The 18998-nt window shown below is 37.5% G+C and overlaps 1 protein-coding gene across 1 annotated transcript in view; it reads right to left on the bottom strand.

Annotated features, from left to right (window-relative positions):
• JAK2 (Janus kinase 2) overlaps positions 1 to 18998 on the bottom strand; it is a 118625-nt gene that overhangs the window by 66428 nt on the left and 33199 nt on the right. Inside the window, exon 2 of the mRNA XM_077759456.1 lies at positions 12241 to 12490. Within this exon, the coding sequence (XP_077615582.1) occupies positions 12241 to 12466 (226 nt within the window). The 5' untranslated portion in view covers positions 12467 to 12490. The remainder of the gene's footprint in view (positions 1 to 12240; positions 12491 to 18998) is intronic.

The following is an 18998-nucleotide window of genomic DNA, read 5'->3' as shown; positions in this document are numbered from 1 at the left end:
CCCAGTGAGCTCTGTGCTGACAGTTCAGAGCCTGGAGCCTGCTTCAGATTCTTTGCCTCTGTCCCTCTCTACCCCTCCCATGTTTGCACTTCATCTCTTTCTCTCAAAAAAATAAATAAACATGTTAAAAAAATTTTTAAGGATGGGGCGCCTGGGTGGCTTAGTCGGTTGAGCGTCCGACTTTCACTTAGGTCATGATCTCACGGTTCGTGGGTTCGGGCCCCGCGTCGGGCTCTGTGCTGACTGCCAGCTCAGAGCCTGGAGCCTGTTTCAGTCTGTGACTCCCTCTCTCTCTGACCCTCCCCTGCTCACACTGTCTCTCTCTCTCTCTCTCCTAGAAATAAATAAAAAAACATTAAAAAAAAATTTTTTTAAGGAAAGGATTAAAAACTTCAAAAGAACTAGAATCATTAAAGAAACAATCTACCTACTTACAAAAATAAAGGAGAAGAAAGGAAGAGGAAAGAGAAAGAAGGAATAAGAAAGGATAAACCACTGAGGCCCAGATGAAATTTATATAGGAGTTCAACCAAACATAGAAGACAGTTCCAATCTTCAGTATACTATTACAGAGAACAGAAAAAGAGAGAACAGGCAAACTAACATACTTTGTACGTTTAGCTTGATCATGATCCCAAAACCAGCCAGACATCATAATCGAATAGTCTCACCAAAACAGACACAAAAATCCTAAATATTTTAAATATTAGCAAACCAAATCCTGCAATTATTCTTAAAAAACTAAGATAAAGTTCATTTATCCTATAATAGCAGAAATGGCTAAATTGGAAAAATGTAATTCTTCATAATAATGAATCCAAGAAAAATCTGAAAATGGCAAAATGATATATTTGAAAAGTTGTGTGGTGACTACAGTGATATATATTTTTCCATAAGAAGTATTACTTGAAATATTTTATAACAAAAAATCAGAATTAAAAGAGCAAAATAAAAAAGTGAAAATAGCAAAAAAAAAAAGATGTAAATTATTCACAATACAGCAAATACATGATTAGTAATCATTAAAAACAATTAATAAACATGTGAGAGAATGGTAAGACTTAGTGTTGAAGAAAGCATGAGTTAAAATTATGTGAAATCACTTTATAACCATTCAAGTAGCAAAAACAAGAGGGATAACACCTAGGGCTGATAGGATGGTAGTGAAAGGGACCATGTTACATAATTGCTAGAAATATCAATTGGAATAGATTCTAAGAAAGTATTACCTATATAATTTTGAAAAATCAATGTCAATAAAAATTTAAAATAAATGTTTAAGCAATGTATTCCTAAAAGTACAGTAAAGTAGTAAGAAAATGTAAATTCAAGAACTAAAAGTATGAAAAAAATTACGGTAGTACAATCCATAGAGTGGAATATTAGGAAAATAAATAAAAAGAATTAGTTACTAGTACAAAAGTACCTGGCTTGAATAGATTTTTCATAATGTATGTTTTCATATGATAAAAAGAAGCATACAATATGATTCCATTTTATAAAATAATAACCTCTAACTCTTAGTGACTGTGTGTAGAGGAGGTAGGGGGATTCTGTTTCCATATGTATTTGAGAGAGAGAGAGAGAGAGAGCGAGCATGAGCAGGGGAGAGGGGATGAGAGAGAGAATCCCAATCAGGCTCCAAAATGTCTGCAGATCCTGACGTGGGGCTTGAACTCATGAACCATGAGACCATGACATGAGCTGAAATCAAGAGTCGGGACACCTAACCCACTGAGCCACCCAGGTACCCCTAAAATGTCAAATTCCTAACAAAGGGATTATGAGATGTGCAAAGAAACGGGAAAGTGTAATCCACGCAAAGAAAAAAGGAAGGCAACAATGTCTGTTAGAAAACCCAGATGTGAGATTTGACAAAGATGTCGAACCAATCATTACAAACATGTACAAAGAACTAAAGGAAACCATGATTGCATAAATAAAGGAAGAATGGTATCAGTGAAAATAGCACAGTAGGTAGCTTCAAGGGTCCAATCTTCCACAGAAACAAAAAAATTTAGCAAAAACTGTCAAAATCAACTCGATGAGAACTTTGGACAATAGTCAAAAACATACAGCAACACAGAAATTGTTGAATCAGGAAAAGGGAACAAAAAACAGGAAGACAATTTTGCATCATTTCTATTTTCCCTTATCCCAGTCTCCTCCCTGCTCGAGGAGAGCTCAGAGATGGCAACTGGTGTTCCCAGTGTGAAACTCTGTTTATGCAATCTTAAAAAGCCAATTTTATCTCTTTTGACCTAACAGGAGACTGGAGACTGACAGAACAACTGTTATAAAGGCACGTTAACCTGTGTTGCACCTAACTAGGAACTTCCTTAGGGCAGAAAAGCAGCTATGCAAAGGACACCCCTTGAAGCATTTTAAGGCAACAAACAACATGCTGCCACCTGGGACAAAGGTTTAAAGTTGAGGTAAGAAACACAAACACACTGAAAGCCAAAGAGAAAATGCTGGGGAGAGAGTTTCTTTAGGAAACTAAAGAACTGAAAAGCACACATGTATACTGAAAATGGAAAAGCCACAAGCATGCCCAAAGAAGGACACTTAAGAGAGGCCTAAGCTTTCACCTCAGACTAATCTTTAGGCTTAACACAAGCAGGAAAGAAAGGCTAAGGCAAAGTTGCAAACAGACTGACTAAACACTAAAGGAGTAACACAAAACAGAGCCAATCTGCAGACTGGAAGATTTTTTTTGTTGTTGTTATTTTCATTTCTCTTGGCTCTCAAATTTTAAGGAAATCTCTGTATAACAAAACCTGACCACCAATTAAAGAAACTGAGGCTTAAGAGACTATAAACGAAAAAGAATATAGACTTTATAAATATACTTTAGAAAAGTCAATAAACAAACAACTACCACCCAAAACAAGTGACAAAAACAAAGGAATGGAGAAGAATCAGATTTCTACTTACTAGATTACAAATTTGAAATGGCCAACATTTCAAAGTTCAACCAAAAATTATAAAAGCAGCCATAAAAATAAGAAAGTATTCGCATTCACAGGGAAAATTAAAAGAAACTGTCCATAAGGAGCAGAGATATAGGATTTACTAGACAATAACATTAAATCAGTTGCCTTAAATGTAGTTGAAGGACTAAAGGAAGCCAGAGACAAAGTGCTAGAGGAAACTAATAGAGGGATGTATCAACAAGAAGAAAGTATCAAGAAAGCCATGGACCATATAAAAAGTAAAAGTGTGGGGCAGAAATGTACAGTAATTGACATTCAAAGTTCACTAGAGAATTTCAAAACCAGATTTAAACAGACAGAAGAAAGGATCAGCTAACATGATGACAGATCAATTCAAATTACCTAGTCTGAAGAGCGGGTATGGAAGAACAATGGACAAAACCTAACAAACCTGGGGGCCACCTCCAAATGTACCAACAAACACATTACGGGAATCCCAAAGGAAGAAAAAGTAGAAAAAGGGGCAGAAAGAATACATGAAGAAATAAGGTCCAAGCCTACAAATCTGATGAAAGCCATGAATCCAGAAATCCAAGAAGCTCAGTAACTTCCAAGATGGATAAATGCAAAGTGATACACACCAAAACACATTAAAATCAAATTCTCAAAAGTCAAAAAAAAGGAGAGAACATTGAAAATAGCAAGAGAGAAGTGATGCATTACATACAAGGAATACTCAAATAGGAATCCTCAATAAGACTCTCAGCCAATTTCTCCTCAGAAACCAGCAAGATCGTAAGGCAATGGGATGACAAAAAGTGTTAAAAGAGAATACTGTCAAATAAAAATTTTATATCTGCAAAATGATCCTTCCAAAATGGAGAAAGTAAACATTCTCAGATAAACAAAGCTAAGGGAGTCACCTAATAAACCTGCCCTATAAGAAATATTCTTAAAGTATAATTGACAAGACATCAGACAGCAAATCAGAGCCATATGAAAAAACAAAACTCTGATAAAAGTAACTTCATACATATACAGAAAAACAAGTAGTATTGGATTTTTACCGTAATTCCTCTTTCTTCTCTACATCCTTTAAAAGACAAATACTTAAACCAATAATTTATGCTAATGGACAATGTAAAATGGTACAATTAATAAAACAACAACATAAAGGAGAAAAGGAAAGATGTATACAAGCAGAATTTTTCCATACTTTTAAAGCTAAAGTGTTATTTATTCAAAATAAATAGTTACAAATTTAAAAAATAAAGTGTAATCACTAAGGTAACCCTTAAAAACATAATTTTTAAAATATATAGAAATTAAAATGAGAGAGTAATCAAAATGGTATAAATAAAAGAAAACATAAACACAAAAGAGGACAATAACAGAGAAACCAAGAACTAAAAAGGACATGAGACATTAAAAAGAGAGAGAGAGAGAGCAAAATGGCAGAGATTAGTGTTCCTTATCAGTAATTACTATAAATGTAAATGAATAAAACTGCCCAATTAAAGGCAGAGACTGGTAGAATGGGTAGGAAGCATGATCCAAGTATATGCTGCCCGTAAGACAGTCCATTTAAATCTAAAGACATTTAGGGGTGCCTGGATGGCTCAGTCGGTTAAGCATCTGGCTCTTGATTTCAGCTCAGCTCATGATCCCTGGGTTCATGGGATCAGGCTCTGTGTGGGACTCTGAGCTGACAGCACAGGGTCTGCTTGGGATTCTCTCTCTCTCTCCTCTGCTACTCTCCCCTACTAATGTTCTCCACTAAAAATAAAATAAAATCTTTAAAAAATAAATTAAATAAGTAAATAAATCTAAAGATATTTTAAATTGAAATGGAAAAGATGGAAAAATATAGCCCATGCAAATAGTAAGCAAAAGAAAGCTGGGATGGCTATACTAATATCAGACAAAACATTTTAAGTCCTAAGTTTACAAAGAACAAAGAACATTATGAAAACTTAAATCCTTAAGAAAATGTAACAATATAAACATATACATACCCAAAAAAATTAGCCCCAAAACACGTAAACCAAAAACTGAAAACTGAAGGGAGACATGGACAATTCAGCAATAATACCTGAAAACTGAATATACCATTCTCAATAAGACAGAAAAACGGGCATCTAGGTGGCTCAGTTGGTTAAAGCGTCTGCCTTCAGCTCAAGTCATGACCTTTTGGTTCATGAGTTCAAGTCCCAAAAGGGACTCTGCACTGACAGTGAGAAGCCTGCTTGGAATTCTCTTTCCCTTCTCTCTCTGCCCCTACCCTGCTTGTGTTCTCTCTCAAAATAAATAAACTTTTAAAAAAAGTGTTTTAAAGACAGAAAAACGAGACTGAAGAATAAGAAAATAGGGAATTTGCATTGTGCTATAAATCAAATAACAGACATATACAGAATATAACCCCACAAAACCAGAAGACACATTTTTCACAAATGTAAATGGAATATTCACAAGAATAGGCCATATGTTAAGTCACAAAAGAAATATGAATACACTTATAAGGACTGAAATCATCCAAAATATCTTCTCTGACAAAAATGGAATAAAACTAAGAACCATAACAAAAGGAAAATCGGAAAATTCACAAATATGTGAAAATTAACACAATCTTGAACAATGGGTCAAAGAATAAATCACAAGGGAAATTAGAAAATACATAGAGAAAAATAAACGCAAAAAACCCAACATATCAAAATACTATTTTCAGCAAAACCAGAGGACAGAGGGAAATTATACTGAAAACATCTATACTAAAAAAGTATAAAGATCTCAAAACAATAACCTCCCTAGACATCATAAGTAACTTTGAAAAAAGTAGACTAAACAAACCCTATGCCAATAAAGAAAGAAAATAATCAACACTATAGGAAAGAGAATATAAAAACAATTAAGGAAAAAAAAAGAATGAAACCAAACACTGGTTCTTTGGAAAAAATCAAGAATTTTGACAAGTCTTTAGCTAGTCTAAACAAGTAAGAAAAAGATTCAAATTACCAAAATCAGAAAAGAAAGTTTTGCCAACAATTAGATAACCTATATAAAATGGAAAAGTCCCTAGAAACACACAAGCTATCAAAACTCATTTAAGAAGAAAAGCAGAAACTACAAACAGACCTATAAAAAATAAAGATATTAAATCCATAATCAAAAACTTCCAAACAAAGAAAAGCCCAGAACCAAATGGCTTCACTGGACAATTTCATCAAGAATTTAAAGAAAAATGACAATAAATCTTTCTCAAAACCTTCCCCCCCCCCAAAAAAAAAAAAAAAACATGAAAAGGGAACACTTTCTAAAATAATTAGGCCAGCATTACCCTGATACCAAAGCCAATCAAAGACACTACAAGAAAACTACAGATCAAAATCCTTCATGAATATAGATGCAAATTTCCTCAACAAAATAGTAGCAAACCACATCCAGCAAAATATTAAAAGAATTATACACCATGTACTGGTGGGATTTATCCCAGGAATAAAAGGGTGGTTTAACATAATAACCAATGTGATGAAAGAAGAAAAAAACAAACAAATGATCATCTCAATTTATACACAAAAAGTAAGTGACAAACCCTGTACTCTTAATGACTTAATAAAAAAAAAAACTAGGAATTGAAGGGAATTTCCTGAACCTGATAAATAGCACTTATGAAACACCCACAAGTAATATCATAATCACCAGGGAAATTGTTAAAATCTATCCCTAACGTCACAAACAAGACAGGATGCCTACCTTCACCACTTCTATACAACACTGCAACGAGAGTCCTAGCTGGAGCACTTAGGTAAGAAAATTAAAGGCACCCAAATTGGGCAGGAAGAATCAAAACTGTCTTTATTTGCCCATAACATGATCTTATATAAAGAAAATAGTTAACAATCCCCCCAAAATCTCAAAGCTTATAAATGAAGTCAAAAAAGTTAAAGGATATAAGATCAACTGGTAAAAATCAGCTGTATTTCTATACATGAACCATGAACAATCCAAAAAAGAGTAATAAAAACAATTCCATTTACAATAGCATCCAGGTGAATAAAATGCCTATGAATAAATTTAAGAAGTAAAAGACTTCTACACTGAACACTATAAAACACTACAGAAAAAAATTCATTAAGACCTAAAAAGACAAAAAGATATTTCATGTTCATGGACTGGAAGACTTATTCCAATGAGATACTAGTACTACCCAAACTGACCTATATATTCATTGCAATCCCTATAGAAATCTCAGCTGTGTTAATTGCAGAAAGTAACAAGCTAATCATAAAATTAATATAAAAATTAAAGGGACCAGGGAAGATCAAAACAATTTTGAAAAAGAACAAGAAAGTTAGAAAACTCACATTTTCTGATTACAAAACTTACTACAAAGCTATAGTAGGGGCGGCTGGGTGGCTTAGTCGGTTAAGCGTCCGACTTTCACTTAGGTCATGATCTCGCGGTTCGTGGGTTCAGGCCCCACGTCAGGCTCTGTGCGGACTGCCAGCTCAGAGCCTGGAGCCTGTTTCAGTCTGTGACTCCCTCTCTCTCTGACCCTCCCCTGCTCACGCTCTCTCTCTCCTAGAAATAAATAAAACATTAAAAAATATATATATTTTTTAAAAAGCTATAGTAATGCAGAGAGTATGGTACTGGCATTAAGACTTATAGACCAATGGAACAGAATTGAAAACCAAAAACAAACCCACTCATCTATGGCCAAATGAGAGTTGGACAAGGGTTTGAGACTACGGAGTATGGGAAATCATAGCCTCTTCATCAAATGGTGCTGTGATTTGCACGTAGATATCTATTTGATACTGGCTTCTTACCATTCATGTAATATTTATAAAGTTCATCCATGATGTAACATGTATTTGATACTATTTAGCTGAATATTATTCATCCATAAAAGAATGTACTAATACATGGTACAACATGGATGAACCTTATAAACACCATACAAAGTGGGGGAAATCAGTAACACATATGTATTCACACGCGAAAGAATGACAGTGGATCCCTACCTCAAACCATCAGCAAAAATGAACTCAAAGGGGAGTAAAACTAAAATTATGAAACTCCTAGAAGAAACTGCAGGGACAATTTTTCATGAACTAGATTTGGTAATGGATCCTTAGATATGACACAAAAACACAAGCAATAACAACAAAAATAAATAAGACTTCATTAAAATTAAAGATCTTTGCTTCAAAGAACACTATCCAGGTCCAGACAGTCAAAAGGCAAAATGAGAGAAAAGATTTCCAAGTCATACAGTATTTGATAAGGGATCTAGAAAATATAATTATTAACAACTCAATAACAAATAAACACTTTTAAAGTGGACAAAGGATTTGAATAGAATTTCTTCAAAGAAGATACACAAATGCCAGTAAGCAATGCAAAGATACCCAAAAGAATTGTTTATCAGAAAAAAATATACATCAAAACTACAATAAGATACCACTTTACACTCATTAGAATGGATATAATTTTTAAAAGGTCATATAACAACAAGTGTTACTAGGGATGTGGAGTAATCAGAACTCTCACACACGACTGGTGCGAATGTAAAATGGTGTACTCACTTTGGAAAACAGTCTGATAGTCCCTCAAAAACTGAAGCACAGAGTTACAATGTGACCCACAATTCCACTCCTAGGTATATATGCAGAAATGAAATCATCTGTTCACGCTCTACACAATGTTCATAGAAACATTATTTATGATAGACAAAAGGCTGAAACAGCCAAAATGTCCATCAGCTGATGAATGGTTAAACAACACATGGTATTATCCATACAGTAACATACTATTCAGCCTTAAAAGAATTAAGTACAAACAGATGTTACAATATGGATGAACTTCATAAAAATTATATGAGTTTAATGGTCTGGAGTTTCTCTTCAGATAATATAAATCTTTCACCTTCTACTAAAGATTTCCTTGGGGGAAATTATATTCTTATATAATTCCCCAAGGAATATATAAGAATTACATTCTTATATAATTCCCCAGTAACAAAGGTCATATTAGGTGATCCCATCTGTATGAAATATCTATATAGACAAATTTATGAAGACAGAACACAGATTAGGGGATGCCTAAGACAGGAGAAGGAAGAGGGGGTGAGAGAATGATAGTCAATAAGCACAGAGTTTCTTTTGGGGTGAAAAAATGTTCTAAAATTGACTGGTGATACTAAAAATTACTTAACTGTACACTTTTTTAAAGTGTGAAATATATGATATGTGAATTATTTTATCTATAAAACTTTTTCCAAAAAATACAATGAGAAACCACTTCACACCCACTAGTATGTCTATCATCAAAAAGACAGGTAATAACAACTGTTGATCAAGATGTAGAGAAATTGGGACCTTCATACACTGCTGTTGGAAATGTAAAATTATGCAAGTACCTTGAAAACATTAGGGCAGTTCCTCAAAGGATTAAGCACAAAGTTATGATACAACTCAGGAATTCAACTCGTCACAAATATACAAATTCCTAGAGATATAAGTAGATTTGTGGTTGGGGGAAGTTTGGGAAGAAATGGAAAATGACTGCTGATAGGTAAGAGGTTTCTTCCTGGGGGTGGTAAAAACTGACATGACAGATGTACAGCTCTGTGAATATATAAAAATACTGAATTATTTAAGAAAAGAAGGAAGGTGAAAGAAAAGGAGAAGACAAATTCAAGTTCTTTTCAAGTTCATAATATACCCATTCCATTCAAACAGACTCAACAGTCTTAACTCATTCCAGCATCAACTCAAAAGTCTAAAGTTCAGTCTCATCTGAATATCAACTAAATATTTGAGTGAGACTCAAGACACATTCAACCTGAGGCAAACTGCACTCTGGCTGTGAATCAGTGAAATCGAACAAAAGGGAGAAATAGAAAATAAAAAAAGTGACAGGTCCCAAGCAAGTCTAAAACCTAACAGGGCAAATTCCCTCAGATCTTAAGGCTCTAGAATAATTGTCTTTGACGGGATACTCTGGTGTCAAGGCCCACTAGGGCAGAGGTCTTGCCTATAGGACATACTGGGGCAGTTCCTGGATGCAGCTTTACCCGGCAGAGGCTGGGCTCCAAGGCTCCAGGTAGCCCAGTACCTCTGGTTTTGGGTGGCTCCATCCTTTGAAATCCAGGTAGAGGCGGCCATGTGCCCTGGGGCTGTGCACTCTCCCCTGCTGGAAACAACACACCCCATCAATGTGTGCTGCGGCACCCTATGGCTCAGGGCCTGCAGTGCCCTCCAAGTAAGGCAGCAATTCCTTTGAAAGCACTCTGCCCCTAGGGCGGCACCCTATGGCTCAGGGCCTGCAGTGCCCTCCAAGTAAGGCAGCAATTCCTTTGAAAGCACTCTGCCCCTAGGGCGGCACCCTATGGCTCAGGGCCTGCAGTGCCCTCCAAGTAAGGCAGCAATTCCTTTGAAAGCACTCTGCCCCTAGGGCGGGCCCGGGCACCAGGAGCTGGGGGAGAGGGGGCCCTGAGGGTTTCTGAGTTGCATTCAGGCTCATTCTTGTACTGTCTCAGGGAACAGCTCCTAGTAAATTTAGAGATGGCTGAGCCACACAAATGTGAAATGGTCCTGTGGCCACATCTTTATGCTCTTTTCTAACCACTTTCTCAGTTTTTACAACACAGAAAGGCTGAGAATTTTACAAATCTTTGAAGTTCAACTTCCTTTTTGCTTGACAGGTCCATCTTTCTATTCACATTCTACTAAAGCAGTCAGGAGGAGTCAATACACAGCTTCAGCAGTTTGCTTAGGTAAATACACCTGACTTCTTTGCTCACAACTTCTATTTCCCCAAAACACTAAAACACAAACACAATTCAGGCAAGTTCTTTGCCACCATGAAGAACAGAAACTTCATTTAAGATGGATAGGAAGCCCTGAAGGAGAAGCTCTCCCACATTCCTGCTTGACCTGAGAAGCCTATAGCCCACTCTCTGACAGGAAGCAGCTTACTTTACACACCCCAGCAGGAGTAAGAACTGCTCCTGCCCCACAGAGCGCAGCCATTAAGGACTCAGAAAACAGCTTCTCCCAGCATCCTCCTTTCTCCTATAGAAGTAGGCCCTTTCCTCTGTTCTCCCAAGTCGTCTACAGTTCTCTAGAGTTCACTTGTCCCAAACTGCAATTGCTCTGCTAATCCTAAATAAAGTCATTTTGCTGACAAAATAACTGGCTCTTTTGTTTTTTAAGGTCAACACCACTTTACCAAGATAGCTTTTCCTCCAATTTCCAGTAACATATTCCACATTTTTGTCTGAGACCTCATCAGAAGGGCCTTTATCATACAAATTTCTACCAACATTCTATTCAGATTACTTATATATTCTCTAAGGAGATTAAGACTTTCTCTATAGCTCTCCTCTATTCTTTCTGAGTCCTTACCAGAATGTCCTTTAAAGGCCCATTCACAGTAAGGTAGGGTATTTCTAACAGATCCCTCAAAACCCAGTTCCAAAACTACTTCTACATGTTCAGGATACTTGTTACAGTGGTCCCGTACTTCTCAGTACCAATTTTTGAAGTAGTCCATTCAGGATGCTCTAACAGGGGTGCCTGAGGCTCAGTCGGTTAAGCATCCGACTTCGGCTCAGGTCATGATCTCGTGATTCGTGGGTTCGAGCCCCACGTTGGGCTCTGTGCTGACAGCTCAGAGCCTGGAGTTGCTTCGGATTCTGTGTCTCCCTCTTTCTGACCCTCCCCTGCTCACACTGTCTCTCTCTCTCTCTCAGGAAAAAAAAAGAAAAAAAAAGTATGCTATAACAAAAATAATACAGACTAAGGGGCTTATAAGCAATAGAAATTTCTCACAGTGCTCGAGGCTAGGAATTAAAACCTCTCAGTTGCCTAATGAGGACCCATTTTCTAGTTCAGAGAAATCCTCTTCTGATTCATCTTCTTACTATTGCTGTCACATGGCAGAAGGGGTGACAGAGCTCCCTGGAGTCTCTTTTCTAAAGATACTAATCCCACTGACATGGATCCACCCACTGACCCCTTCACTCTTGAGGACCCACCTCCATCACATTAGAGGAATAGGTTTCAATACGAATCTTAGGGGAACACAAGCATTCAGTCTGCAGGATGAGCCCAAGGCAGACTTACCTGCCATCTACTCCAGTGACATTCTCATTTTTTTATGTCTGTAAGAACATACCTATCAGTCACATATGCATTTAAAAAAACAGAATATAATACATTATACATGTACAATAGAGTAGTATAATTGAAGCAATGATCTATTAACAAGGAGAAAATATATGTTTTTTAGTATTTACCACAAGCTTTAGAAGCAGCAACACAAATTTCTTCTGCAACATACTCCCCCGTTGGGAACTTCAGATATTCTCCATCAGCTTTCTCAAGAGAATGATAAAGGTACACCTGTAGGAGTGGATCTATGTCCTTCACAGAACTGGCATTTCCAGGAATATCACCATTCTGATGTACAGGAGATACGGACGTTCCTTCCATTTCTGTCATTGTAAGGCAAGCCATTCCCATGCAGAGTTTTTTCAGAACATTTGCCTATTAAGAAAAAACAATGTTACAAAAGAAAGTGATACTAATAAGGTATCCCTCATATACAAAGAAGCTTTCTCTGAAAGCAGTGACTTTTGTTAAATCAATACCTGAATAAATATTGTGTACTACTATGTACAAAGCACAATGAGAGATACTGATATTATAAACTTCCTGTGAACAAGGCTATAAAACTGAAGTTTACAACTTAACTGAGGAAACATAATACAGATACGTAATACTAACAAAACGAACAAACAAAATCCATCACAGGCAACAGGAGAAGAGATCACTAGGCAACATAAATTCTCAACAAATGAACTACTTGTGACAATTGCTTACTGGGGTCTAGAGGGGGTAAATAACATTTCAAACTGGGTCTTAAACTTTTAAGTTTTATTAGAGGAAGTCATATTTATTTACTTATTTATTTTAATATTTTTATTTATTATTGAGAGACAGAGCATGAGCAGGGGAGGGGCAGAGAGAAGAGGAGACACAGAATCCAAAGCAGGCTCCAGGCTCTGAGCTGTCAGCACAGAGCCCGATGCGGCACAGAGCCCCGAGGAGGTCATATTTAAAACTGACTCTGTACAACAGACTGGATTTATATGAATGACAGACAGAGAATATTCCAGGAGAGTAGAACTGTGCTGAGAAGTAGAAAGGTACAAGACCTACTCTAACTGGGCTGAAGTGCAGTATTTGAGGAGTCACGCCGTTTAGGAAAGGACTAAAAGTACAGATGACTATTTGTGGCAAACTACATACCCAGGATGCATTTTTCCTTCTTGAGAGGCCCAATTTTTTTTTAATTTTTTATTTATTTCTGAGAGAGAGAGAGAGACAGTGTGAGCAGGGTAGGGTCAGAGAGAGTGGGAGATACAGAATCTGAAACAGGCTCCAGGCTCTGAGCTGTCAGCACAGAGCCCGACGCGGGGCTCAAACCCACGAACCGTGAGATCATGACCTGAACTGAAGTCAGACGCTTAACTGACTGAGCCACCCAGGCGCCCCTTGAGAGGCCCAGTTTTGTTAAGGAGAGCAACATACCCCGAAAGAACTGTACTTCCCCACAGATGAAGAGCCACGTGAACCAGTTTCAACAAAGGAGATTTAAGCAGGAGTTGCTGAGTGGTACTTCAGGACCACTCCTTAAAGGGAAACTGACTTGGCCTTCTTTTTTATTTTCTTAAAAATTAATTTACTTGAGAGAGAGAGAGACAAAGACAGAGGAGGGGAGGGGAAGGGAGAGGAGAGCAGAGCAGAGCAGAGCAGAGGAACACAGTGGGAGAGAAGCAGAGAGAGAGGGAGAGAGAGGGAGTATCCCAAGCAGGCTCTGCACTGTCAGCACAGAGCCCAATGTGGGGCTCAAACTCATGAACTGTAAGATCATGACCTGAGTGGAAATCAAGAGATGGATGCTCAACCATGTCAGCCACCCAGGCACTCCAACTTGGCCTTTTTGCTTTTCTCCCTTCACTTTCTTCCTACCTGCCTCTCAGCATAAATACAGAGCAGGGCAGTCACCTTAACACTAGGAAGAAAATGCCAAGAGAATAAAAGACCTGGCAAACTTAAGCATCTGAATCAGTGTCAAGAATCACCTATCTATCACCAGACATTTTATTATTTATAATTGAATGCAATCCTAATTGATAAAGTAAAGAATTAAGAAAATTCTGAATGTCAGATCAAAGAGTTTTAAGGGGCATCTGGCTGGGCTAAGTCAGTAAAGCATGTGACTCTTTTATTATTATTGTTATTTTTAATGTTTATTTATTTTTGAAAGAGAGAGAGAGCACAAGTGGGGGAGGAGTGCAGAGGGGGGGAGAGAGAGAGAGAGAGAGAGAGAGAGAGAGAGAGAGAGAGAGAATCCCAAGCAGGCTCCATACTGTCAGCATAGAGCCCAATGTGGGGCTCAAACTCACAAACTGCAAGATCATGACCTGAGCCAAAGTCGGGCACTTAACTGATTGAGTCACCCAGAGCCCCACAAAGCATAGGACTCTTACTCGCAGGGTTGTGAGTTTAAGCCCCACATTGGGCATGGAGCCTACTTTAAAAAAAAAATGAGATCAAAGAATTTAAACTTTATCCTACAGTCAAATGATGAATTAGAAAGGTGAAGAAGAAACAGAAAGCTGCTGCAATAGTCTAGGTACCAGTTAGATCCTGAATTGAAACAGCAATAGTTGAATGATGAATGGTAATATAAAGAAAGATTTCATGCAACCTGGTAACTAACTAAATACAGAAGAAGCCAGAAGTCCAGTTATGGAATGAATAAATCAAAGGAATAAAAGGCACAGCACAGGGAATGAAGTCGATGATACCGTGGCAAGCACAGTAAAACACAGAGAGATGCTGCTGACTCACTATGCTGTACAGCCAATACTAATGCAACTCAAATAAAAAGACACTCAAATAAAAATAAAATTTTTAAACCAGGGGTAAAAGATGATGTGAGAATTTCAAACTTGGAAGATCTATAATACCATTAATGGAAATAAGGAAATGAAGACTTTGCCTCTTGACATTGGTACCTGAGAATAAGGACTGCTTTACACACTTTTGTTTAGAAACAGAAGTAGGGCAATTACACCAGAATCTAGCTGGCAGCTGAAACATGAGATTGATATTTGCAAGATTTCCTCATAGATGCTCATTTAAATCATAAGCAGAGCTATGTGAAGGCAGAAGGTGAAAATAATGACAAACACTCAACACAGCATTTCTGAATGCCACTTTACTAAGTACAGACATTAAAGGAAAGAAACATGATGTCTAAGTGATGTGCAAGGTGAAGTTTAGATCTCTAACCATAAGGACTATGATTGTATTAAATACTAGAGTTAACAGTTCTTCAAATATCATAGGACTTACTATGAGTAAAACCACAACAAAACAAGAAGCTGGTAATTGTTAAAACTGCAAGATTTAAAAAAAATTTTTTTTGATATTTATTTATTTTTGAGAGAGAGAGAGAGAGAGCGTGAATGGGAAGGAGCAGAGAGAGAAGGAGACACAGAATGTGAAGCAGGCTCCAGGCTCTGAGCTGTCAGCACAGAGCCCGACGCAGGGCTCGAACTCACAAACCATGAGATCATGACCTGAACCAAAGTCGGATGCGTAACCAACTGAGCCACCCAGGCGCCCCAAACTGCAAGATTTTTGAAGTCCAAAAGCAACTGGATATACAAATTTAATTTGTTCAAAACTATAAAATTAAAAAAAATTTCTTCTAATTTATTATACTGTCTCTTTTATACTCAATTACTGAAACTCATCTAAAATGAACTCTTAGCCATTAAGAGGCAAATCTGTAAGAATTTCATCAATTTGTGCTTACCACTGTTTTTAATCATATGCTTTCCTTCTGGACTTTTTTCTGCTGAAATATATCTTTTAGCAGATCTCTCAGTGAGGCCTTAACAATTTTTAAGTTGCAGTCTTTGAAAAAAAATTTTCCACTATACTGATATAGTTGACAAAATTGTAAGATACTTTACACCACAAGATTATTTGCACTGTATACACGGTGAAATGACTCCCATCACTGAATCAACACATCCATCACCTCATGAAGTTACTTTAAATTCTCTTAGAAAATTTCAATTATACAATACAGTGTTCTCAACTATAGTCAATATGTTATACTAGATTTTCAAATCTTACCTACCTTATAACTGAAAATCTTTAGTCTTTTACCTATTTCTCCCAAATCTCAGTCCTTAGCAAGACTTTTCTACCATCTCCTTCTTAGAGTTAGAGGGTTTTTTTTAATTACACATGTAAGGGGTACCATGAGGTACTTGTCATTCTGACTTATTTTACTTGCCCCTGAGGTTCATCCATGTTGTTGCAAATAATGTTAATTCCTTTTTTAAGGCTGAGTAACGTGTGTGTGTGTGTGTGTGTGTGTGTGTGTGTACATACTTACTTCTTCCTTTCTGATTTGGATGCTTGTGATACAAACCCATATACTTTACTGATAACAATTATAAAGTCAAGAACAAAATATCATAAAAACACTGAAGGCATCACCAAGCAAACAAAAGCAGACAGCAACTGGAGGGGATCTGACCTCTGACAGAGGAAAAACTCTGAAGGTGGTCCACATTTATCCATCTTTATTTTAATGTTTATTTTATTTATTGAGAGAGAGAGAGAGAGCGAGCACGAGCAGAGGAAGGGCAGAGAGAGAGAGAGAGGGAGAAAGAGAGTCCTGCACTGATGACATGGAGCCCGACCCAAGGCTCACACCGACAAACTGTGAGATCTTGACCTGAGCCGAAATCACAAGTCAGATGCTTAACTGACTGAGCCAACCAGGTACCTCCACATTCATCCATCTTTTATCTTGAAGGAACTACACAGTCTTTGTAGTGCCCAAAAGAGTTGCTTGAGAAGAAGATAAAGCTATTATACAAAGCTGTAGTCTTGCTGACTGGAAGAATCAGGGAACAAACTTTGGAGATGCTAAAACAGAAACCAAAGGCAGAAATCCTGGAAAGAAAAAGAGAGTGTCTTGAGGGGCTGACACCTGAAATCCCATGCATGGGATGAAAATCCAAAAAGCCCAGGGAGAGGCAATAACTAAAAATCTAAAAGATATAGGAAGAGATTTCAATAGCTATCTGATCCTGGAGAATCAAAGTTTGGACATAGAAGGAATTGGTAAATATTCCAAGCTTTTCATTCAACCTCCAGAAAAGCCACACTTGAGGAGGAAGAACCACATATCAGAAATAAGGGAAAAACTGAAATGGACAGTCCTAACAAAGCCTAACACCAAGCCTCCACAGGATCAAGGTAAAATGTCCGCTAAAACAAAGCCCTACACTCCAAAGAAAGACTATAATCCACACTGCCTGGAGTTTGTACAAGATATCATCCACAAGAGACAACAGTCTCCTATATAGTCATATCATAGTCAAACTGCTAAAATCATAGAGAAAGATCTTAATGAAAGCTGCCACTTATACACAGGAGAGCCAAAATAAGACATATAACTGATGTCTCATCAGAAACAGTGGGGACCAGAAGACAACATGCTGCTAGGGAGCAGATGGAGCGATTTAACCTAAAACTCTATAGTCCACAAAACTAACCTTTAAAATTTAAGCTAAACAAATATATTTTCAGACAAATGGATCCTGGGAGTACACATCAACAACACCAACAACAAAAACTAATAAATGCTAAAAAAAAGTTCTCTGAATTACAGACAAATGATAAGTGATGCAAATTCAGATTTGTAGAAAGGAATGAAGAAGTCAAAAATAGTAAATATGTGGGTAACTGTAACATTCCATTTTTCTTCCCTTTCTTGAAGAATTCTTTTTTCTTTTTAATATTTTATTTATTTCTGAGAGACAGAGCACAAGTGAGGGAGGAGCAGAGAGAGAAGGAGACACAGAATCCGAAGTAGGCTGCAGGCTCCGAGCTGTCAGCACAGAGCCAGACGCGGGGCTCAAACTCACAAACCGTGAGATCACCACCTGAGCTGAAGTCAGACACTTAATCGACAGTCACCCAGGCGTCCCTCTTGAATTCTTTAAAAGACAATTAACAAGTGTTTAAAAGCTTAATGATAACAACATATACTGAAACTTATAATAGATGTAAAAGCAAAATATATGATGATAACCAAAAGGATGGAAAGGAGTAAAATAAAAAGTTTATGTGAATAAACTCATGATAGCTTGGAAAAATAATGAACAGTGCTATCCGCAAAACCAGAAAGAATTTTGCAGAATTGATGGAAGATAAAAAGTAGACAGGAACAGATGACAAAGAAAAGAAACTGAAGGAAATAAATAAACTCTATTTAAAATACACACAGAATGGGGCGCCTGGGTGGCTCAGTTGGTTAAGCATCCGACTTCAGCTCAGGTCACGATCTCGTGGTTCGTGGGTTCGAGCCTTGTGTCAGGCTCTGTGCTGACAGCTCAGAGCCTGGAGCCTGCTTCAGATTCTGTGTCTCCCTTCCTCTGCCCCTTCCCTGCTTGTGCTCTGTCTCTATCTCAAAAATAAATAAACATTTAAAAAATTAATTAATTAAAATAAAATAAAACACACACAGAAGGCATTAATAAGCATTAAAGTTTTCTGCACACACATACAAAAAGAATAAATATGCCAAGATAATCAAGGATGATCATACAGTGTAAGTAAAGGGGGCCAGGAAGAAAGCATAAAAGAGGAGGACCAAAGTGAGCAATAAAACAATTAACACCAGAAGAAATAAACAGAATAGAATGTTCTGAAAAATTCTCCTTGGGGGTGCCTAGGTGGCTCAGTCAGTTAAGCATCCAACTCTTGAGTTAAGCTCAGGTCATGATCTCAGGGAAGATCAAGCCCCACACTGGGCTCAGAGCTGGGCATGGAGCCTGCTTGGGATATTCACTCCTTCTTCTCTCTCTCTCTCTCCCTCCCCCCTCCCTCCCTCTTTCTTTCTCTCCATCCCTCTCTCTCTCTCCCTCCTCCCCTTCCCTCCCTCATTCCCTCC

The sequence above is a fragment of the Crocuta crocuta genome, unplaced genomic scaffold (genome assembly GCF_008692635.1).
Source record: "Crocuta crocuta isolate KB4526 unplaced genomic scaffold, BGI_CrCroc_1.0 scaffold41, whole genome shotgun sequence".
NCBI classification, from domain to species: Eukaryota; Metazoa; Chordata; class Mammalia; order Carnivora; family Hyaenidae; genus Crocuta; species Crocuta crocuta.
Note: the sequence above shows the minus strand (reverse complement) of the source record. Positions and strands in the feature narration are given on the sequence as shown.